Source organism: Vulpes vulpes, chromosome 15 (assembly GCF_048418805.1).
Source record: "Vulpes vulpes isolate BD-2025 chromosome 15, VulVul3, whole genome shotgun sequence".
NCBI classification, from domain to species: domain Eukaryota; kingdom Metazoa; phylum Chordata; class Mammalia; order Carnivora; family Canidae; genus Vulpes; species Vulpes vulpes.
Window position 1 is genome coordinate 50,821,585 of NC_132794.1, and position 24,870 is coordinate 50,846,454.

The 24,870-nt window shown below is 36.8% G+C and overlaps 1 protein-coding gene across 2 annotated transcripts in view; it reads left to right on the forward strand.

Annotated features, from left to right (window-relative positions):
* GOLM2 (golgi membrane protein 2) overlaps nt 1-24,870 on the forward strand; it is a 104,118-nt gene that overhangs the window by 12,807 nt on the left and 66,441 nt on the right. For both annotated transcript variants that reach the window (XM_025998624.2, XM_025998625.2), the window contains exon 2: nt 20,709-20,763. In XM_025998624.2, the coding sequence (XP_025854409.1) occupies nt 20,709-20,763 (55 nt within the window). The remainder of the gene's footprint in view (nt 1-20,708; nt 20,764-24,870) is intronic.

Consider the following 24,870-nt stretch of genomic DNA (forward strand, 5'->3'; position numbering starts at 1 on the left):
GGCAGCAGAACTCTGGTCTCTGTTTCCATCTTCTGTGGCTGTCTTCCCAATATTTCTGTGTGTCTTTGTCACTTCATATGGTGTTTTCTTCCCTAATTCTGTTTTCTGTTATAGAGAAACTGGTCATATTGGATTAAAGCCTACCTAACCCTAATCCAAAAAAAAAAGCCATAATACTCATTTGTAGTAGCTCTTTTTGTAGACTCCTTAGAATTCTTTATGTGCATGGTCATGTCATCTACAAATAAAGACAGCTTTTCTTTCTTTCTTTCTTTCTTTCTTTCTTTCTTTCTTTCTTTCTTTCTTTCTTTCGGGGGTTGGGGGAGAAACAAAGGGGGGTTGAGAGAGAGAGAGAGGGTGAGGATCTCAAGCAGGCTCCACACTGGATGTGGAACCTGATACGGGGCTTGATCTCAAAAACCCTAAGATCATGACCTGAGCCAAAATCAAGAGATGGATGCTTAACCAACTGAGCCACCCAGGGGGCCCCTCTGCCCTTTCCAATTGGATGATTTTTTAAAAAAGATTTTATTTATTTATTCATGAGAGACACAGAGAGAGAAGCAGAGATACAGGCAGAGGGAGAAGCAGGCTCCACTCAGGGAGCCCGATGTGGGACTCAATACCGGGACTCCAGGATCACGCCCTGGACCAAAGGCAGGTGCTAAACCGCTGAGCCACCCAGGGATTCCCCAATTGGATGATTTTTATTTTATTTTTCCTTGCCTTCCTGCACTGGTTAGGATCACCAGTACAATGTTCAATAAAATTGGTAAGATTGTATATCCTTGGAGAAAATGCATTTAACAAAATTTAATACCTATTTATGATAGAAATTCTAAGCAAAATAGGAATAGAAGGAAACTTCCTCAAATTTATAAGGGATATCTATTAAAGCCCTACAGCTAACACACTTAATGGCAAAAGACTAAATGTTTTCTCCTAAGACCAGAAACACTGAGGGTCTTGAGTAGAGGAATTACTTGATCAAACTGAGCTTAAAACATTTATTCTGGTGGCAGAATAGAGAATTGATTGAGGGAAGAAAAATAGATGTAGGGAAAATAATGATAAGGTTTTTATTTAAAAAATTTTTAGTAGTGGGATCCTTGGGTAGCGCAGCGGTTTGGTGCCTGCCTTTGGCCCAGGGCGCAATCCTGGAGACCCGGGATCGAATCCCATGTCGGGCTCCCGGTGCATGGACCCTGCTTCTCCCTCTGCCTGTGTCTCTGCCTCTCTCTCTCTCTCTCTCTCTATGTGACTATCATAAATAAATAAAAATTTAAAAAAAATTAAAAAATAAAATTTTTTTAGTAGTCTAAGTAAGAGATAACAGTCTTCAACTAAGCATAGTGCAATTCTTAACCTAGTCAATACTAGCCTCAGGGAGCATTTTTGTCAACAGTAATGACAGGGAAACATTAATGGCATTTAGACATGGAGGTAGGAATGGTAGATGTTCTGTATTGCAGGAGAGTCCCAACAATGAGCAATTGTCCTGCTTCAAATGCCAATAGCAACTTGATGGAGAAACACTGGATCATTAAAGCATAGAAATAGAAGAAGAGGGCAGCCCGGGTGACTCAATGATTTAGCGCCACCTTTGGCCAGGGCGTGATCCTGGGGTCCCAGGATCGAGTTCTGCATTGGGCTCCCTGCTTGGAGCCTACTTCTCCCTCTGCCAGTGTCTCTGCCTCTCTCTCTCTCTCTGTCTCTCTCTCTCTATCTCTCTGTCTCTCTCTCTGTCTCTCATTAATAAATAAATAAAATCTTAAAAAAAAAAGAAATAGAAATAGAATTAAGATTTTATAATACATTTGATGTGTGATGGGGATTCAAAGATGAATCCCTTGATATTGGTTTGTGTAGCCTAGCTAATGGGGGTGCTATGACCTAAGATAGTTAGAAAGTTAGAAGATTAGAAGTTAGTTTGAAAAAAAGTACAAATTTAGGAGAGTTGAGTTTGAGGGACCTAAATAAATAAATTCACAAAAGGTAAAATGAAATAAGTCCTTTTACTGACATAGTGCTTTCTGATTTTTTCAAAGCATGTTATATGCATAAGTTATTTATTTGGGAAAGTTGAGTATCTACCATGTGCTAGGTGCTGGGCATAGAAAGATAAGATTCAATACTTGTCCTTAAGGAACTCAATGTAATGGAAATACACATTGAGAAATAATCCATATTGCATGATTATATGCTATAGTAGAACTATTTACAAACTGTTGAGAGTACAAAGGAATAACTGATTAACTGCTTCAGGAAGTCAAGAAAGGAAGAATTCACTAAAGATGAATCTTTTTTTTTTTTTGTTTTTTGTTTTTTTTTTACTAAAGATGAATCTTAATGCGTGAAGAGTAGTTCACCAAACTTAGAGATAAGGAGAGAAGAAACATAAATGAAACCAGGAAAGATTGAAAGTCTGTTGTACCTTCACAGGTCAGGTAGTTTAGTAGGGGAGTGGCATGTAAAATATACCTAACATAAAATGTATTATTTTGGGGGTACTTGGTTAAGTGTCCAACTCTTGATTTTGGCTCAGGTCATGAACTCAGGATTGTTAGATCGAGCCTTACATCAAGCCCAGCATGGAGCCTGCTTAAGATTCTCTCTCTTCCCCTCCCTCTGCCCCTCTCCTCCTCCCTCTTTAAAAAAATAATACTATTTTAGCCATTTTTAAATTTACAATTTAATGGCATTAAGTACATTCACAATGATATATAACCATTATCACTATCTATTTCTAGAATGTTTTCTACCATCCAAACAAAAACTCTGTACCCATTAGGCAGGCAATATACCAGCCCTTGGTACCTGTATTCTACTTTTTGTCTCTATGAATTTGTCTATTCCAGTTCTTCATATAACTGGAATCATACCATATTTGTCCTTTTCTGTCTGGCTTATTTCACTGAGCATAATGTTTTCAGGGTTTATCCATGTTGTAGTATGTATCAGAACTTCATTCTTCTTTATGGCTGAATAATATTACTCTCTCTCTCTCTCTCTCTATCATTCTGAGATAGAATGTGTATCATTCTGTTTATACATTTATCTGTTGTTGGACACTTGAATTGTTTTCAACCTTTGGCTATTGTAAATAATACTACTACTTTGAACATTGATGTAGAAGTATCTGTTTGAATCTGTTTTCAGTTCTTTGGGTATTTACAGAGGAGTGGAATTGCTAGGTCATATGGTAATTCTGTGTTTAATTTTCCGAGAAAGCACCAAACTATTTTTCACAGTGCCTGCACAATTCTACATTCTTACCTGCAATGCACAAAGGTTCCAGTTTCCTTTTATTGTCATCAGCATGTTTGTTTGTTGTTTTGTTTTGTTTTTAATAACCACTGTACTGGGTCTGAAGTGGTACTCCACTGTGGTTTTGATTTGCATTTCTCTAATGATTAATGATGTTGAATATTTTTTCATGTGCTTCTTGGTCATTTTTATCTTTGGAGAAAGATCTATTCAAATTCTTTGCCCATTTTTAATTGGATTATTTGGTTTTTGTTGAGTTGTAGGAGTTCTTTATGTATTCTAGACATTACACCCCTTTCAGGTTTATGATTTGCAGATATTTTCTCTCTTCTGTGTGTTGTTTCTTCACTCTGTTGATAGTACCCTTTGGTGCACAAAAACTTTTAATTTTTATGAAATCCAATTTTATCTATTTTTTTCTTTTGCTGCCTATACTTTTGGTATGAAGAAACCATTCCCAAATCAAAGGTCGTGAAGATTTTCCCCTATATTTTCTTCTAAGAGTTTTATAGATTTAGCTCTTAAATTTAGGTTTGCTTGGTTTTTGCCCCCCCCCCCCCATTTAGGTTTTTGATACATTTGAGTTAATTTGAGTTAATTTTCCTGTATGGTACAAGGTAAGAGTCTAACTTTATTCTTTTGCATTTGGTTATCCAGTTGTCCCAGCACCGTTTGTTGAAGGAATTCTTTTTCTTTCCATTGAATGGTCTTAGCATCCTTACTGAAAAATCAGTTAACTATATATGTGGGATTTTATCTCTCTGGAGCCAGACTCTTAAAAATCTTAAGCTAAGGAGTTTTGATTTCACCTTCTAGGTGATGGGGAACAATATAATCAAGTTTGTATTTTGCAAAGATAGTATGGGTGTAGTATAGAGGATCATTATAGAGAAAAGAAAATGAAATCAATATCAGTTAGGAAATACATTGTTGCAGAAGTTTAGTCAAGAACTGTGGATCTATATTTAAAACAATGGCCCCAAGAATAGAGAATAGTAGAATTGAAAGACTGGTACATTTGTTATTCATAGCTAAACCCCAAGGTAGATAGGACTTGCAATTCCATTTTATAGATGAGAAAACTAAAGCTTTTAAAAGTTATTTGCCTCTGGTCTCTAGTACCTGATGTTGGATCTAAAATCTTAGGTCTTCTGATTCCTAATACAGTAGTTGTTTTTACTGTTCATTGGTTACTTTCTCAGATGGAGAATTATGATAAACAGTGGGAAACACAGGATTAATTTTGGGACTGGTCATACTTAACATTTTTAATGAACAACTTAGAAAAAGTTCACAGTGTACAGGTGGCACCCTTAAAGGGATCATTAATAGAAAGATCACTAACTGTGAGTTGGGAAAAAAGCTGAAGCTTCAGTGGAAGCACTTAGGAGAAAATAATCCAAAGTATGCTTATTTATAGGGGGTAAGTAGCTTCAAGACAGCAAAAAAGGAATCGAGACTAAAGTAATATGCTAGGAAATTCTGTGAAATTCCCAATGTATTGTTTTGGCCAAAAAGGCTAATAAATTTGAGGGACCGCCATGCTAGGTACTGGGAACAGTAAAGAAGATAATCTACTAGCTAACATTTATTAAGCACTTACTATGTGCCAGGCACTGTTGTAAACAGTTTCTTTGTCTCAGCCCTGTGAGGCAAATAATATTCTCATTTTACAAATGAGGAAACAGAAGCACAGAGAAGTTAACAAGCAGTATGTCCAAGGTAATAATAAGTTACGAATTTAAAATTTAGACCTAGGAAGCTTAAGAGCTGTTCGTTTAAGCACTATGTTATTGGGTTCTTCCTAGTCACAATCTTTCCTTATGTGTAATACTTTGTTAGCATTGATTGCATGAGGGAGGTTTAATAAAGATAGAAAGAATAACTGAAATCAAAGAATGGAAAGGTGGTTACTAGAGAACCATCTTAGAAGACCTGAAAAAGTATATGACTAAAAATACGGATGTAAACTTTCCCATACCAAATTTTGCAAGGTGGTTTTATGCTTATACACCTTCTACTTAGTAGTGACCCATTCTGGTAGCTTATGCTGGTCTCCTAATACCATATGTTATCTTTCACCTTAACTGGAAGAAAGAAGGAAACTATTTTAAAGCTTAGTGGGGAAAGTTTCTTAACAAGTTTTACTTCTTTAAGTTGTACTTTTTCCCAAAACAAAAAAACATTTACTCCTCAGATGATGTTATGGTGCCTGGAATGCTTTCATTTAGAGATTTGAATTAGCAGCATATTGTCCATATTTTCCTTTTTTTTTTTAAAGGTTTTTTTTAAATTTTTTATGATAGTTATACAGAGAGAGAGGCAGAGACACAGGCAGAGGGAGAAGCAGGCTCCATGCACCAGGAGCCTGATGTGGGATTCGATCCCGGGTCTCCAGGATCACGCCCTGGGCCAAAGGCAGGCGCCAAACCGCTGCGCCACCCAGGGATCCCTGTCCATATTTTCCAAATTGAAAATCAGGACATCATGTCTGAAAAAGAATTAAAAAAAAAAAAAAAAAAACCTATGGTGAAAAACCACATAACGTAAAATTGTCCATCCTAACTATTGTTAAGTGTATAGCTATATGCATATTGTTGTGCAACAGAGCTCTAGAACCTTTTCATCTTGCAAAATTGAAACTCTATACCCATTGAACAAAGCTCTCCTTTGCCTTTCTCCCCAGCCCCTGGCTGAAAGAGAATTTTCTGGACTTGAGAAAAAAATGTAATAAAAACTATTACAGTGGCATGAAGTTAAATGTTTAATTGCATGTGTAAGGATCCTTTTTGTTAACAGAAGAATATTATATTAAATTGGAACCTTTAGAAAATCTAGGACGTATACTCACTCAAGGTGCTGAGAACTAAAGTGAGCTTAGTATAATTACTTCTGGGGAATTAGTATCAAAGAACTAAGGGCTGACTATCATTTTTTTATTTGAAAGTAATGAGTATGATCAGTTAAGATAACTTTCACAGAAAGTGAGCTGAAACCCAGTTTTGGTCGGTAGAAGGATTACTGTTGAAAGTAAGTCTGGTAGCTTATTCTGAAAACAGCTTAAGCATATTACCTTAAATTCATTCTAATCAGGCTTTTGCCCTCATCATACCATCTGTGATTCAGTATTTGAGTGTTGGCTAAAATCCAGTTGTTAGTTCTTAGTTATCATCTTATTACTTCACCTATGAACAGCATTTGATATATAGTTGATTACTTCCTCTTCTTCCTTGAAACATGTTCTTCATTTTGGCTTTCAGGAAATACTGCTTTCTTTCCACCTCCGTGGTCATTCCTTCTCATTCTTTTTTTCTGGTTCCTCTTTAAATAGAATGCTCTAAGGCTTAGTCCTTGAACCTCTTTATCTACCTGCAGTCCCTTGGAGAGAGCTCACCCTGCCACATCTTTAAATACCATCTATACATTGATTTCCAAATTTATATCTCTTACCCAGACTATTCTCTTAAATTCCAGCCTTGATATCCAGCTCTACTCATCATGTCCTCTTGGATAGTTTTGGATTTAACCACTCCAGAGCCAAATCCCTCATCTTTTCCCTACCCCAAAACTTTTATTCACAGTCTTTCTAAGCTCAGTTAATGGCAACTCCTGCCTGTAAGTTTCTTAGGCCAGAAGCTTTGGAGTCATTCTAGAAATTTTCTTTTTCAGCTCCACAATCAGTTTATCAGCAAATCTTGTTAGCTTAGCTTCAGAATAAATCCAGGATCTAGACACTTCTCTCTACCTCCTTTACTGCCATTCTGGTCTAAATTATCATCATCGGGGTACCTGGGTGGCTTAGTGGTTGAACATCTGCCTTTGATTCAGGTCTTGATCCCAGGGTCCTGGGATCGAGTCCCGCATCGGGCTCCCTGCATGGAGCCTGCCTCTCCCTCTGCCTTTGTCTCTGCCTCTCTCTCTCTCTGTGTCTCATGAATAAATAAATAAAATCTTTAAAAAAATGAAATAAAATAAATTGTCATCATCTCTTGCCTAAATTATTGGTGATAGCATAACTAGATTCCTTTTTGTCCTTACTCCTGCTTCAATCTGTTTTCAACACAGCACTATGTTAAAATATCAATTAGATTATATTCCTTATTTGCCTAAGATGTTCTTGCTGCTTCCATACCAATTGCAGAATAAGTCCAAGTCTTTTTAGTGGTCCACAGCCCTAGACTATCTGTTTATCTCACAGTTCTCTGACCCATCTCTTACTACCCTTCTTGTTGCTTACTTCATTCATACTACACATGCCGTTTTGATCAGTTCCTTGGAGTATCAGTCATTGTCCTGCGGTAGGGCTTTTACATTGCTCTACCCTCTGGCTATGACACACTTCTTCTAGATAGCTGCATGGTAACTCCACTCTTACAAGTTTTTACACCTTTTTGTTAAGGCCTTCCCCTCTTTTCCATCTCTAATGTATCTCCTCCACAGCACTTAGCACTTTCAATTCTATCCTATGACTTCTTTTGTTTATTGTGATAAATATTACATATTAAATATTATAATCATGCAACAAGAACAGGGATTTTAGTTTGTTTTTGTGATATGCTTTGTCCCCAGTGCTTAGAACAGTGACTTGCATGAAATTTCTACTCAATAAATATATGCTGAATAAATTAACATAAGAAGAAATTAAATGCATGCTGAAGACCTAAAACAGGATTTGACGATGGTGGTGGGTAGTTTTGGTAGGAGGTGGCTGGAATATGACTAAATTAGAGGGAGCCTGGAAGTGGAAGGTGTGATTAGGTCCTAATGGCATAAAAAATTGGGAACATGTGGAAGGATAAAAGATAGTGAATATAATGAAATTTCTTTTTTTTTCATAATGAAATTTCTATCTATAAAAATTAACATCATGATATTGTAGAATCAGTTTAAGCCTTGGCTTTTATTTTAAAGGAAAGAATGTAATTTATAGTAGTAAAAAGGAAAGGAAAGGACATTCTGTTTGCTGATGATCCATGGGCATAGGAAAAAAGTAGTTTAAATTAGAGATGAGGGATCCCTGGGTGGCGCAGCGGTTTAGCGCCTGCCTTTGGCCCAGGGCGCGATCCTGGAGACCCGGGATCGAATCCCACGTCGGGCTCCCGGTGCATGGAGCCTGCTTCTCCCTCTGCCTATGTCTCTGCCTTTCTCTCTCTCTCTCTCTCTCTCTCTCTCTCTCTGTGACTATCATAAATAATAAATAAAAATTAAAAAAAAAAACTATACAAAAGGTCAATAGTTAAAAAAAAATAAATTAGAGATGATTAAAACTGGCTTGATTATGTCAAGGAAATGATTTCTGATAACTGGATAAAGTGGTGCCCACCTTACAGAAGGCATTAAATGTTTGGTAGACGAGTTTTAGATTCCACACTATGGGTAATAGTATTCTGTTATTGGATTTTGACTAGAAGAAAGATTTTTATGGAAAACAAGTTTTGCCAAGATGTTTGTCACTACCATTTGGAAATAGATAAAAGTGGGAAAAGCCTAGTGATAGATTAGATTTCTTCATTTTTTAATTCATTAATAATGTTGAGTGCCTGCCATTTGCCAGGGAATAAGGGGTGACCAAACGAATGAAATCTCTTCTCTTATAGAACTTATATTCTAGTGCAGCTAGATAAAAATAGTCCTTGTAGGGATGCCTGGGTGGCTCAGCGGTTGAGCGTCTGCCTTTGGCTCAGGGCATGATCCTAGAGTCCAGGATGGAGTCCCACATCGGCCTTCCTGCATGGAGCCTGCTTCTCCCTCTGCCTATGTCTCTGCCTCTCTCTCTGTCTTTCATGAATAAATAAATAAAATCTTAAAAAAAAATAGTCCTTGTAGATCAAGGTGGTTGCCATGAACATAGAAAGAGTTAAGGGTCAGATCTGAGAGACATTGCAAAAGAAGAATTGGCTAGACTTGGTGAAAACTTGTGTGGAGTGTGAATGCATGCAGTTCTACTAGATATTAATGGGCTGGTTAATAAGATGAAGAGAGAGAAGAGGCAGGAGAACCAAAAGAATGAAAATGTCACTGAATGTAGTGGGGAAGCTGAGAAGGGCTGCTAATTTGCGGAGCAACTGTTTTGATTTTATACATTTCAAGTTTTGAAGATTAGTGAGATGTGTAAGTAGAATTGCTTTATGAACCGGAAATGGCAGATGGGGAGGAGACCCTTGCTCTCATACTTTGAAAGTCTGCCTTTCTTTTCCTCTTATTCTCTCCTTCCCTTTCATAGCCCTCAGTCTGCACCCTTTTATGTGGCTTAAAATTTATCACTGACTTGGGCACCTGGCTGGCTCAACTGGAGCCAGCTCAACTTGGAGCTCAATCTCAGGGTTGTGGATTCTAGCCCCACATTGGGCGTGGATCCTACTTTTGTTTTTTTATTTTAAGATTTCATTTATTCATGAGAGACACACACAGAGAGAAAGGCAGAGACATAGGCAGAAGGAGAAGCAGGTTCCCTGTGGGGAGCTCGATGTGGAACTTGATCCCAGTATCCCAGGATCACACCAGCGCTCAACCACTGAGCCACCCAGTCGTCCCAAGGCATGGAACCTACTTAAAAAAATGAGTCAGTTAAGCGTCTGACTCTTGGTTTCACCTCAGGTTGTGATCTCATGGGTTGTGGGATTGAGCCCTGCTTGGGGCTCCTCTGTCAGCGGGAAAAATGCTTGAAAGATTCTCTCCCTCTACCCATCCCCCTGCTGGGGTGTGCTCTCTCTCACAATAAATAAATAAATATTAAAAAAATTATCCCTCACTCAACATGCCCTTTGTGGGTTGACTGAAAGCACTGCTCTGTATCTTCCTCATTCTAGGAATTAGGCAGACTGAGCAGCCCCCATCTGAAACACAGGTTGCTATGGCAGAATGAGAGAATGGTAAATTGTGTGCTCCTTGTAATTTCTTATATCTGGAAGTGATTCATGTCATTTTGCTCAAATTTCATTGCCCCTCCCTCAACCCAACTTCAAAGACATCAGGAGCGACAGTTCTACAAAGTGCCAAGGATGAGAATTAAGAAATATTTGCCAACAACTAATGATAACTAAAGGCCTTGATTATTAATTCATTCTAACATAAATCTGACCTCCTTGAAATTTAAAGTTTGTGAACTTCAGGGGCACCAGGCTGCTCAGTCAGTAAGGCACCTGACCCTTGATCTCAGGGTTGTGAGTTTGAGCCCCACATTGCATGTAGAGTTTACTTAATTAAAAAATAAAATTAAAGGTTGTGAGCTTCAAACTTGCATATTCTTGGGAAAATATATCAAAAAGAGATCAGGAGGTGTCTGGGTGGCTCAGTCAGTTGAGCATCTGACTCTTGGTTTTGGCTCAGGTCACAATCTCCTAATTGTGAGATTGAGCCCCTTGTTTGGCTCTGCACTCAGCACCGAGTCTGCTTGGGATTCTTTCCCTCTTCTTCTCGCTCCTTTTCTGCCCCTTCCTCTTACTTGCCTGTGTTCTCTCTCTCTCTCTCTCTCTCTCTCTCTCTCTCTCTCTCAGATGGATGAATAAATAAAATTTAAACAACAACAACAAAAAAGACATTAGAATTGCTGAATGGGGAGGACCTGGGTGTCTCACTTGGTTAAGCATCTGCCTTTAGCTCAGGCCATGTCCCGGGATCATGCCCCAAATCAGGTTCCGTGCTCAGTGAAGAGCCTGTTTCTCCCTCTCCCGCTCTTGCCATTTGTGCTGTATCTCTCTTTAATAAATAAATAAAATATTTTTAAAAATTGCAAAATGGATTATACTTGTTTTTCAACTTCACCTGGACCTTTCCTCCTTCCTTTCCAGCAGCCCTGTTTATTAGTTATTCCCTTTCCAGGTAAGATTCCATGGTCTGTTATTTCAGTTTAGTTTCTTGCCATTTTTCTCTCTTTCACGTGTCTATATCAAGCATTGCTGGAGAAAATGATATAACCAGACTGGTACTTGTAGAAATTTATGATCACCTGTTCCACCTGGGTTTTCAACAGCCCTTAAAAATTAGTATTCTCTAGACAACATAGACAACATATCCATTCCAGCAGTCTTCAAACTTCTACCCTCGTCAAGCCTTTGTGATGATTCATTATAGCCAACCCACCTCCTTTCCCCCATTTAAATCCTTCTTCCTCCTTTTCTAACCCAACAGGTGATCTTGTCTCCTTTTTGACCAGGAATTGGATAGAAACTGATACAACTTTTTATTACCAAATCTGCAGGCACACTTACTTCTCTATACATATGTCTTCCCTCCTTGTTGGAATAAAAAAAAGTTCTTACTTTCTCTAGGACCAGCCTCTGCACCTGTTTTCTGAATCTAATTTCCTCCAACTTTTCAAACCGTGTACTATTATTACTCAGGTTTCCTTCTTGTATTCAACCTTTCTGTCTCTACGTGCTCCTCAGCACTTAAAAAATGTGTGCATATTTCCTTCTTTACCCAGTCACATTTCTTGAAAAGAGAATTGACTTTGTTCACATCTGGATTTTTCTCTTCCTACTCCCGATATCTCAGCATCTTTTCGCCCAGCTCTCTGTGCTCTTGGCTTCCGTGACACCAGACTCTCTTGTTTTTCTTTTCTCAGTTCTTGGTCTTCTTTGCTAGCTTCACCTCTATTCATTATTAAGTGTATAGTTTATAGTTTCCTTTTTTTTTTAAAGATTTTATTTATCTATTACAGGGTGCTGGGCATTAGCTGGGGGAAGGGGAGAGGGAGAAGGAGAAGCAGACTCCCTGACACATGACCTGAACTGAAGCCAGATGCTTAACTGACTGAGACACCCAGGCACTGCCCCCATTTTTTAAAGATTTTTTTTTTACGATTTTATTTTTTAACTAATCTCTGTACCCAATGTGAGGGTCAAATTCACAATCCCAAGATTAAGAGTTGCATGCTTCACCCACCAAGCTAGCCAGGTGCCACTAGTTCATAGTTTTCTGTCTATGAGATCCTCTTCTCATACTCATTCAGAAACTTCACTTATGCTGTTGACTCCAAATGTGTATACTTTACCCAGATCTGTCTCCTATTCTAGTGTATTGCTGTATTTCTAGGCCTTTTTCAGTATCTTTCACTTAGCAGGTTTCACTTAGCAAAACATAAATGTTTTCCTTATGATTGGCTGACAGAATGAATGACTAAACAAACTTAGTGGTGATTCTTTGTTAATTCATCTTAATAAACCAAGACCAAATATTTCATATCCCTATGTCTAGCACATAGCAGAAACTTAATGCTTTATAAATGTCTAATTGAATAAAAATGAAGGAGTGAATGAAGAAACTTTGTGATGATTCATTATAGCCAACTAAGACCAAATATCTTGATTATTCTCTTTAACAGTGTTCCTGGCTATAGCTTAAAATAAAACTTGCTGCAAGAGAGACTAATTCTTTAACAGATCAAGTAAAATTTGCAAGTGTGTTTGGAATGTTGACTGAATAATAAGTGTGCAATATAAGATTACATGAGAAAAGAAGTTTAATCACCTACCTGATCTAATATTATACACATAGTGGTCATGAGCACAGACTCTTGTGTGGGTTGCTTGGGAGAATATCCAGAATCTGCTGTAGGCATATGAAATAGAGTACAGTTTCTTCATCTGTAAAATGTAAAGCCCACTTCATGGGATGGTTGTGAGAATTAAATGCAGTGATACTTGTAAAACACTTAGCAGAAGACCTAACACAAAGTAAACATTAAAAACAAAACAAAACATTTAATACCCATGAGTTAGTATTAATATCCCATTTTGATCCAGCTGATATAGGTGCCAGCCAAAGACATACTATAGATGAGTAATCACTAAACCTGGCTGCTTATCAGAATCACTTGAGCTTTAAAAAAAAGATTTCTGGGCCCATCCCCAGACTACTAAATCACACTAGAGTGGGGTGGAGGAGGCAAGAATATGTATTTCTTACAGCTCCCTAGATGATCCTGAGCATGGTCCAGGTTTAGCAGTTATATTACAGGAGATAGAATAATCTCTAGAAATCATCTGAGTGTGAGATATAATAAGGAAAATGTTTCTAGTGTGGAAAAAAAGGAGCCAGAAATGACATCTGTAGAAAGCCAACTGTATGAAACCTTTGGGATTAATGGTCAAAGTTGTGCTGATTACCCAAGAACAGGTCATAATGAAAAAGCATGCACAGCTGAGCCATTTTCAAGGTCCCAGAATGAAAAGAGAAGCAGACCAACTGAGCTGGTAACAGCTGCCAAAATTAATTCAAAGTAGCCATGTGGGTTGGGGAAAGGATTTAAAAGAGCTTCAGAAAGAGGTGGTAAAAATATAAAGTTTTAAGTATTGGAGGAAGAAAGATTAGAGGAAAATAGATGAAATATCTGGGGTGAGTGAAAAGTGCTATAGGAAAATATCAGGAAAAGGTTAATTCTTATTAAAACATTAAAGGACATGTCTTGGAAGAGAAGAAAAAAAGATCTCAAGAATGATAATTAACACATTTTAAGAGATTAACATGGAAAAGGCCAAAGACAGCATGGATAATCAGGCAATCACAGATGGACTCCAAAATCCCAGAGAAACAAGCATTACAGAAGGAGAGAAAGTAAAGCCTACGGCAATGAAATTGATAACAAGGGGAAATAAATAAGGGAGTTTAGAAGAAGTCTTGAAAGATAATTAGAATTATATAAGTAAGAATAAAATACATACACAAACATGAATAAAATGAAGAAAAATATGTAGTACAAGGAGTATGGAGCATGAAAACCTAGGGAATCGTTTAGCAAACATTTACTGAGATGGATACACAGGGATGAGTGAGAGACCCATTTCCTGTTCTCATGGAATTCTCATTTTTGATAAACCTTGGGAGTAGAAGAGAAACAAGCTGATGTTCTTACTGGAAATAGGACTGTGTGTGATAAAATGTTTTGTTTTTGCCAGGAGTGAAATATGAAGCTCTTCCCAGAATCAGGCAAGGCATTTTGAGCATTGTAGGCTTTTGAAGAGTATGTTGGAATCTATCTGACCATAGATATAAATTAGGCAGGGTCTGGGGCTGTGTTTGTGTACACATGTGTCTATTTACCACACATCTCTCATCCCCAAAGAAATTTGAAAGAGAAATTATTTGATATCTTTCTTGCATATTGTAAAAGAGTATTTTGGCAAAAGTCTGAAAGTGACCTGAAGGGACCTGGGAAGCCAGACAATGAAAATTCTTTCAGAAAAAAAAGGATTAAATAATATTTCTTAGAATTTATGTACTATTACCTGTCTGGAATATACTTAGGAGAAAAAAAAAAAGAAAGTATTCCTATAGCATTGCCAGTTCCAACAGAGTTTTTATGGTAAAATATCTTTTTTCTCATCTTGCAATAGTGAGAACTCAAATTAGTTTCTAAACAACTGGGATGTTTTGGTGGAGTCATTTAGAAGGTAAGCAAATTCATGTTAGAACACAAGAAAATTAAAACTACAAGGAGGAATAATCAGAAGGGAAGCCAAGCTTCCTTTTGAAGGTGATGAGATGGTAGAAGTATTAAAAGAAGTAAAGGCTTTCAGAAGAAAGATTAAAGTCAAAGGAGTTAAAGAACCAAAGAGACTTATTTCTTTGCAGAAATGATTAATGAAAAGCTTAAAAGGAAAGGAAAACAAAGTTGAAGAAATTAGAGCAAATAAAAAAGTCAGAAACCAAATGGGAAGTCTTTATAAACAGACTCAAGATGGTAGAAAACATAAGATTAGAGCCAAAATTAAGTTATTGTTTTATATTCTTAGATTTTGCAAGAATACAAAGGAGTGTCATGATAGCTAAAAACACATTTAGGTGCTCGCTTTGGCAGCACATATACTAAAAAAAAAACACACATTCAGATTTCCTTAACAAGATAACATTGAATGTTAGAAAGATTCTTTATGAAACCATTTTAAGAGCTAGGTAAGAATTGGCTGAGTGAGGTGTATATATGGAGAGAAGAGGGATCAGATGCTGTAATATTGCAATGTCAAAAAGATGAGCAAATAGTTTAGCAGACATCTAGATTCTGAAAGTGAGCAATATAGTGAAATTGCTGTAGAGGGATGATTACTTTTGAGTTTTTAATGATCTACCAGCTGGGCTTCCTGAGATCTTTGAGCAAATCCTTGGCGTCTCTGTTCAAAGGCATTTGGAAGGTGAGATAACTTGCACAATGAAACTAGTGTTAATAGGAAGTGAGTACTTGCTGATAATACTAAATAGTAATCTTATATTTATAAGATTATTATGAGACTCCTGCTGGAAAGATTGACAGGAATAATAGAGAACATGAGATGCCAGGGGAACAATATGCCATAAGGGGGTTCTGAGAAGCTTGACTGAAAAATTCTTACATGGCAAAGGAATAGGATGGGAAATAAATTCATTATGCTTGGATTAAGAAAAAGCTTTTATGTAGACAAGCTATGATTTTCTCTTTAATGCCATGTAAAATATATTGTTCCAGAGCAGCTTTTGAAACGTGAGGACTTTATATATGAGCCATTGGGATCAGCATCTCCATTCTCAATAAAGAAGATTGGGGAGAAAATTAAAGTGATAAGAACAAAGCAGTACTGCTCATATAATCCTGCACTATTTTTGTGGTCTGTAGATTGAATTTCCCTTCCTCCATTAAAATTTTTTTTTGCATATATAAGAATACAAAAGAGTTCAGGGAAGCTGAGGCTACTCATAGCCTAGCATTCAAGAACAGCATCTCTCTAGCAATTTATTATTTTTTATTTCATTTTAATTTTTTAAAAAGATTTATTTATTCATGACAGAGGGAGAAAGAGAGAGAGGCAGAGACGTAGACAGAGAGAGAAGCAGGTTTCCACTCAAGGAGCCTGATGTGGGACTGGATCCCTGGACCCGGGATCATGCCCTGAATCAACGGCAGATGCTCAACCGCTGAGCCACCCAGGTGTCCCTCTCTAGCAATTTAAAAGGCAAGTTTAAAATAGAATGTGGAGAAGTTGGAATAACATCATAAAAATGGATAAAAAACAAAGTGATGCTAACTTGTTGAAAACAAGACTAAAAGATGGTTATGTTCTTTGGAGGGGCAAGAAAAGGCAAAAAGAAGATTGGATCATGAAAATAAAGGAGGGGGGGAGAAGATAAACATGGCTAATTACAAATGATTGGAGAGCAGTTCTTTGTGATCAGCTGATCACATAGAAATTGATGTCAGTTTTTCCTGCTGCCTCTGTAGCTTTCCACCAGTGATCTCATTCCCTTGGCTTTAATTGCCATTCATATGCTAATGACTCTCAAATCATAGGTGCCCAAGCTCCAGACCTCTTCCAAAGCTCTTCTTGGGTATGTCACAAGTGCCTCCTATTTAGCAGGTCCAAATCTGAAAAAATCATCCCCCCACTTCTCCCTCCCACCATAAGTCTATTTTTCCTGCTTCCCTATTGTGGACTACTGCAACCTTACTCATCTAGTTTCCTACTTTAGAAATCTAAACATCACTGATGTTTCTTCTTTTACCCCTGTATCTAATCAATCATCAAGATTATTCATTCCTTCTTTCCCTTTTACATTTCCCATATATATATATTTCTCTGCTCTCATTTTGTTAGTTTAGACCAGAGGTTGGCAGACTTTTTCTATAAAGGGCCAAATTGTAAATACATTAGGCTTTGCAGGCCATATAATCTTTGTCACAATCACTGTAGCCAGAAATAATATATATGTAAATGAATGGGTGTGGCTGTTTCCTGTAAAACTTTATAGACATTTAAATTTATATTTCATATAATTTATTATTCTTCCTTGATTCCCCACCCGTTTAAAAATGTAATAACCATCCTTAGCTTGTCATCCCTACCAAAATAGGAAGCAGGCCAGATTTGGCTCTCAGGCCATAAGGTACCCACCCCTGATTTAACACCATCATTTTCTCACCTGATATACAAAGTCGTCTCCTGCTCTCCTACCCTGTCTCCCTCTCTCTAGTCCTGCCCCTCTGTTCCACTCATCACACTGAAGTCAGATTGCAAATTGGATCTCTACCTTGCTTGAAGTCATTTAAAAATTGCCCGTAGCCATCGTAACGTATCCACATTTTTCGGCCAAGACCCTTCATAATATGAACCTTGCTTACCTTTCTGACTGTATTTCTTGCCACTTCCTTCTAAGTCTCTGTACCAGCTGCTTAGAACTCTGTGAAGTTTCTGTAATGTATAGTATTTTTCTACTTCTAAGTTTTGACACATGCCTTTATTTTTTTTTTTAAAGATTTTATTTATTTATTCATGAGAGACACAGAGAGAGAGGCAGAGACACAGGCAGAGGGAGAAGCAGGCTCCATGCTGGGAGCCTGACATGGGACTCCATCCCGGGTCACACCCTGGCCTGAAGGCGGCGCTAAACCGCTGAGCCACCGAGACTGCCCTGACACATACATGCCTTTAATATTTTTCCTCCTTACCCTCTGCCTACTTCCACCTGGGAAACCACAGCTCCTCCTATTGGACATATTTTAGCTATAATCTCCGGAAGCTTCTTCTCACTCCCCTAAGGCATTTCATTTCCTAAGGATTTAAGTGTTTCTACTAAGTTCTCTTGGCATGTCTGTAGGATGTAATAATAGCATTTATTTTATGATATTATAATTGACTAGTTACTTGACTACCTCTTGTAAATAATAAACTCCTGAGTGCCTGGAGTTTGTCCATTTTTTTATCCCCAGTTTCATGTCTGGCACTCTATAATACCCTTGGCATTTTCATTTCTATTTCTTTGCATTAAAAATTTAAGATATAATTCATATATCATAAAGCTTAACCTTTTAAAGTGTGCAGTTCAGCTTGGTTTTTAGTATAGTCATGATAGTATGCAGCCAACACCTCTAATTCCAGAACATTTTCATCACCACACAAAGAAACCTAATGTCCTTTTGTGAATGGCTTCTTTTACTTAGCATGTATAGTGTTGTCAAGGCTCATCCATATTGTAACATATACCAATACTTCATTCTTGTTTATAACAATATCAACATCATATTTTAAGCTTTATTCTTCAAAGCCACCAGTACCCTAAGGGAAAAGAAAAAGGGACCCCTAGATTTCCACTTCTGCTTCAACTAGAGTAGGCATGCTTTCATTAGTTATTTGTTATCGATAAACTTTCATTTGAAATTTGAAAGTCACTGACTCTCTGTTTGACAAGTAGACTTTTAGGGCTGAAGAGCCCTCCATGGACTTTTTCTCAAACCTTCATTCCCACTGTTTCTTCCCCCTGTATGATGTACTATAAACAAGCAGTATTTAGATCAGGTCTTCATATATATATGCCTTATGCTTTCTTGCCTCTGCAACTTTTCTTACATCATCTCCTCTATATAAAATGTCCTTTTCTGGGACGCCTGGGTGGCTCAGTGGTTGAGCATCTGCCTTTGGCACAGGTCATGATCCCAGGGTCCTGGGATTGAATCCCACATCAGGATCCCTATAGGGAGCCTGCTTCTCCCTCTGCCTATGTCTCTGCCTCTCTGCCTGTGTCTCACATGAATAAATAAATAAAATATTTTTTTAAAAAGCCTTTTTCTACCAATTTACAATTTTACCTAGTCTTCAATGCCTTTTTCCAGATAAAATCCCTTCCGTGAAGTTTTCCTTCATCATATCAGCTGAGGTTCATCTCTGAATTCCTACGATAATTATACTGCTTTAGATGCTACCTTACCTACTAATCCCTTGAGACTGCTCTTATGTTTTCCAATTGTTTTATACTCTGCCATCCAGTACCTTGGTATAGTAATTTTTCAAAATGTAAATGAAAGTGCCGTGCCATGGCCACTTTGGAAAAGGAACAACCTCACTATTGGGCGTTTATCTCAGAGAAATGAAAACTAATGTTCATGTAAAAATCTGTACACAGTTTTCTCATAGCAGCTGCATTTGTGATAGCCAAAAAGTAGAAACCACCAAAATGTTATACAATAGTTGAATGCTTTAAACAAACAGTAGTACATTCATATCATGGAATACTACTCAGCAACAAAAAGTAATGACGTATTGATTTATGCAACAACAATGTTATTCTGAGTAAAAAAGTCTTTTTCTTTTGTATATTTTTTAATTGGCGTTTCGATTTGTCAACATATAGTATAATACCCAGTGCTCATCCTGTCAAGTGCTCCTCTCAGAAAAAAAGTCTTAAAAGATCACATATGATTCCTTTTACATAACATTCATGAAATGACAAAATTGCAGAGATGGAGGACAAATTAGTAGTTACCAGGGATTAGAAATAGTGTGAGGAAGGAGGAAAGATTTGACCATAAAGGATATTATGAGGGACATCTTTGTGGTGATAGAGTAATTCTGTATCTTGGTTTTGGTGGTGGTTACATGAATCTACGCATATGACAGAATGACATAGAATTATACTTTCATGTTGTACCAATGTCAGATTTTTGGCTTAGATGTTATTCCATAGTTGTATAGGATGTACCCACTGCGGAAATTGTGTGACGGGTACATGGGACTTCTCTGTGCTATCTTTGTAATTTCTTACAAATCTATAATTATTTCAAACAAAGAAGATTAAAACTTTCTCTTTAGAGTTTGAGAAGGTATTTATCACAATCATTTTGGCATTCATGGTGCTGCTTCTGATCAGTATGAATCTGTCTAGGCTTTCAAATAAAGTTACTCTTGAGGTTGACAAGAGAACCTGTTTGTAGTGATATTTTAGTCGCATGTAACAATTGGGTGAAACCTCTTTAAGCAAGAACTGGGACAGTAGTTCTATGTGGATGACATCCTAGCTCTCCAAGGCCTTGTTTTAATTTTTAAATTAAGTACTAAGCCTCGGAGTGCCTGGCTAGCTCAGTTGGTAGAGCTTGCAACTCTTGATCTTAAGGTTGTGAGTTTGAGCCCCACGTTAGATGTAGAGATTACTTTAAACAAAAGATTTAAAGTAAGTGCTAAGCCTTAATTTGAGCCATATTTTGGTACCCTTCCAAATTCCTATTATTCTTTTATACTGGCTCTTGAAGAACAGTGACCACAACAGGTCCTGTGTGTTATCTGTCATACTATGGGAGCTTAATAGGCATCAGTTACTTTTGATTTGCCATTAATTGATTCAAACAATTAATTCCTTTCTTAATATAGAGTTAGTAAGAGGTCTCTTCTGGTAAGATTTTGGAAAAAGATCTCGTTAAGCAATATTCAACTCAAACTTTTAAATGTTTGAAAGTTATTAGACTATATATTAAGTATTATGTTATATATTAAGTAAAATGAGTATTCCTTTGAAAACTTAAAATGAGTATTACAAAATCAGAGTTTATCTCTAATTCTTTTTTTGAAAAGGGGTGGGTTTGTATAAATTAAGGATTTTTCTTTTGCATTTATGATCAAGCTCATAGTGAATAAGAGGGGAAAAAGGAAATATGAGCAAAACTGCATATTCTGTAGTAAAATGAAAACTTAATTTTTTTTCAGGTTAAACTACAGAGCAACATATCATATCAGATGGCAGATATTCATCATTTAAAGGGTAAGAAACTTAATTACAGATTAAAGATAAAGGTCACTAAATATAAAATCCTCAGTTAAATAGCTAAATGAAATAAAAATTTTTGAACAAAGATCCTCTGGTGGCAAGACATTTATCCTTTCATCTTAAGATAGGATAAAAAAATTTTAATGTTGCTTTATATATAATAAGTGTAAATTAAAATTTGCATCTAAATCTTGTGTGGTAGACTGATTTCATGCAATGAAATGTTGTTAAAAGAAGCCTGAAAGAAAATTGAGCTGTAACTTCAGAAGCTATCAAGTTTCTAGGGGAAAGGTAAGGGATAATCCCTCTTTACTGTGTCCAACTTCCAAAATAATCCATTCAGATCTAGGGATGCTTTGGATAGGTCCCTCTTACTGATGCTTACTGTTTTAGATAACACTGAGAACAGAAAGAAACCTAGGATAGAAAGAAAACCTGGAAAGAAGCCAGGAAGAAACCTGGATATATGTGCAGTATGTGTGCATATATATATATTTTTTTCCCCTCTTAGATGAAGTAATAGATGACTAAAACTTTTATAAACAATAATAGTTGAGGAGAATAAACTCTATGCTTGCCTTGCATTAATTCACCATCACTGGCCTTTGAAATCTGGGGTCTGGAGAGCACTCCTCTTCGCCATCACATCCTTTAGTTACAACACTATATGATTTTAAAACTTTGCAACAATGACTCTAAGTTTTTATATGTGAGTAATAAATGCTTCCTAATTTAGTATATATATCTTTATAACCACTTTGACTCTCTTTAGATAGACTTAGATGGTACATTTTTATCATCATCTTGAAGAAGTCAACCTTAGCTAGCTTTGTAATTTATTGAGGTCTTTGCTCTTCACCTGGCAAAACCATTGTTTGTGTATGTGTGTTGTAACCTGAAAATAGAAATTATTAATTTTTTACTATCTATGATTTAGAACAGCTTTGACTTTTTCTTAGAAATTTACTTCCTGGGTGGCCACATTTGTTTTTGTTACATTTGTGTCTATGCTCTACTCTGATTGACTCACAGGAGTATATTAGGATGACTCAGAAGCTGCCATTCTGTCAGCACTGCTTCCTCCTGCTTGCTATTTTTCACAAATGATTCTGCTTGTCAGCGAAGTATATTTCTATTAAATAGTAACAAAGTAGAAGTAAGAGTAAGAATCCAGTGGCTTCTGCTAGTCTTTGCTGTGGAAAAGGACAGCCTATATTACTGAGTAAACATCTTTATTGTATTGTGTGCATTGAATTAGATCCTGAGATGTTTTGAAATTTTTTATGATACTCTTATGCAACAAAAAGGGCTTTGATTTGAACTCATAACTGTGCAACTTTTTTTTAAAGATTTTATTTATTTATTCATGGGGACACAGAAAGGCAGACACACAGGTAGAGGGAGAAGCAGGCTCTCCACAGGGAGCCCTATGCAGGACTCGATCCCAGAACCCTGGGACAACAACCCAAGTGGAAGGCAGATACTCAACCACTGAGCCACCTAGGCCTCCCAGTAACTGCAACTTTTGATTTTAGTGCAGTTACTGAAGCTTGGACTCTTAAGATTGAATATCCTTTTAAATGGACTTTTGCACTTTTGGAACTATTTCTACTGAAGCAAACTCCAACTATAAAATCCAGTTTGGAGTATTTTCATTGAAATTAATACTAGATATAATGGAATTAATACACAATAAGATTCTTTAAAAAGCTTTTTAGTTAATATTTTTTGGAAATGAAAGGGATGAGAATTGGTTTTTAATCCCTGAGATAACAGACTGACATTCTAGTATACACCGATACACAGACTGACATTCTAGTATACACCGATTTGTCTTGAATAGTTCACCTTATTTTTATGCCTGTTACGGAAAGAAATTTTGAAATTAAAATTTTCTAGAAGTTTGTTTTTTTTCTTTAAATGCTGGTCCTAGGCAACCCATTTCTTAACTACATCACTAATCTTCTGGAGTTAAATTGAAGAAGCATGGCCATGCCTTTCTGTAATATATCCTTTCCTGCTAGAACACAGGTTCACTGACTGTAAGCTACAAGGCTTTTTGTTGCTGCCTCTTGCCAGGATCTCATTGTCTCTGTAGGATCAACATCAATAGCTGAGGCCAGAGTTTGTGCTACCTCTAATCCTCTGTTTCTTAGGAGATGAGTCCAGGGATCAAGTAACAAGCAGAATGTGTTATTCAGGGATACCTGGTGTCAGATTTGCTACTTTTATCTGAGGTGGATGTAATAGATGAAAAACTATGGAGATCAACCATGTTTAGGTATTGGAGAATTAATAGAGTAAAGAGAAATTTAAAATGTGGCTTGAATAAACTTACAGAAACAGAATGGAATGGTGATTACCAGGTTTGGGGGTAGGTGGGGAAATGAGGAAATGTTGGTCAAAGTGTACAAACTCAGTTATAAGATGAATAAGTTTTAGGGCTCTAATAAACAACAGGATGATTATAGTTAATGTACTGTATTATGTACTTGAAAATTGCTAAGAGAGTTTTTCTTAAATGCTCTCACCACAAAAAGAAATGATGATTATGTGAGATGGTAGAGGTGTTAGCTAATTCTCCAGTGGTAAGCATTCACAGTATAAGTGAATTAAATCAACAAGTTGTACATCTGAAACTTACACAATGTTATATCTTGAAAAAAAATTTTTAAGTAAAAAAATGTGGCATGAATATGTAAATTATCAACTACAACCATTTTATGTAAATCATTAACTTTTCTCACCTGATTATTATATTATACAATAACTACTAATATGTATTTTTTAAACTTTTAATTATATACTTATGCAGATGTTCATCTGACCTTAAGTTTTTGTTGTCATTGTCACAGTTATAATTCCATAATAAAATTTGGAAAGTAGAGAAAAAATATTCTCAGAATCCCACCACTAAACATAATCACTGGTAGCACTTTGGTATATTTTTATTCTAGTCCAGTTCTTTATATGTATATAATTACATTATAAATATATTTTTACATCTGCTTTTTGAAAATTTATATCCAAAGCACTTTTGGAGTGCCTTTAAAATAATACTAATTTTAGAAGACTTCCATGAAAAGTAGGTATTATAATATTGGTACATTATGGTTAGATATATTTAGTCTTAAGAGATGTTACTTATACAGAAAAGACCCTTGTTGCCATTTATACAAATTAAGACTTTCTTAACTACTACTTTTGCTTACTGCTTAAGGCTGTTAGCTAATTTTTTAAATCATCTCTTTAAGAAACTGACATCTCTTCTCTGGCTGAAGTTCTTTTATTTCTAGGTAACATGAAGACGGAGCAACTCTAGAAAATGTGGGGCCAGTGATTGTGGATTAAATGTTCACAAAAGAGCATCTGGGGAGCCTTTGTGGCTCAGTTGGTTAAGCTTCTGACTCTTGATTTTGGCTCTGGTCATGATGTCAGGGTTGTGAGATCAAGCCCCACACAGGCTCCTGCTCCATGTTAGGTGTGGAGCCTACTTATGATTCAGTCTCCTTTTTCCTCTCCTTATACTCCTCCTCACACTACCCCTCTCTGGCAGGGGGACAGGGAAGAGCATCAGCCCCATTTTTAATCTACTCTCCAGGGACACCTGAGTGGCTCAGAGACTGAGCAATTGAGCGTCTGCCTTCGGTTCAGGGGTGTGATCCCCATCTGGGGATGGAGTCCCGCATTGGGCTCCCTGCAAGGAGCCTACTTCTCCCTCTGCCTGTGTCTCTGACTTTCTCTCTGTGTCTCTCATGGATAAATAAATAAACTCTTAAGAAAAAAGAAAAGAAAAAGTGTGAAGCCCTAATCTACTCTGCAGCTTGGAATTTCATGTTATTTATTACAACTAAAACTTTGAGCTCTTGTCAGAAACTATGAACTTTGAAAATATAATTAATGGTGTATATGGGCCTAGCATTAGTAGCAGAACTAGAAATGATATCTAAAGTAGTTGGCACTTAACTTTGGAGTCATATGTGATTTAGAATGAAAAATAAACCTTGAATTCTGTATCCATAGCCAACACATCTAAAAAATAAGATTCCCTGCCTCCCTTTTATAAAGCAGATAAGTTTAAAGAGCTGGGTAGGGTTTTTT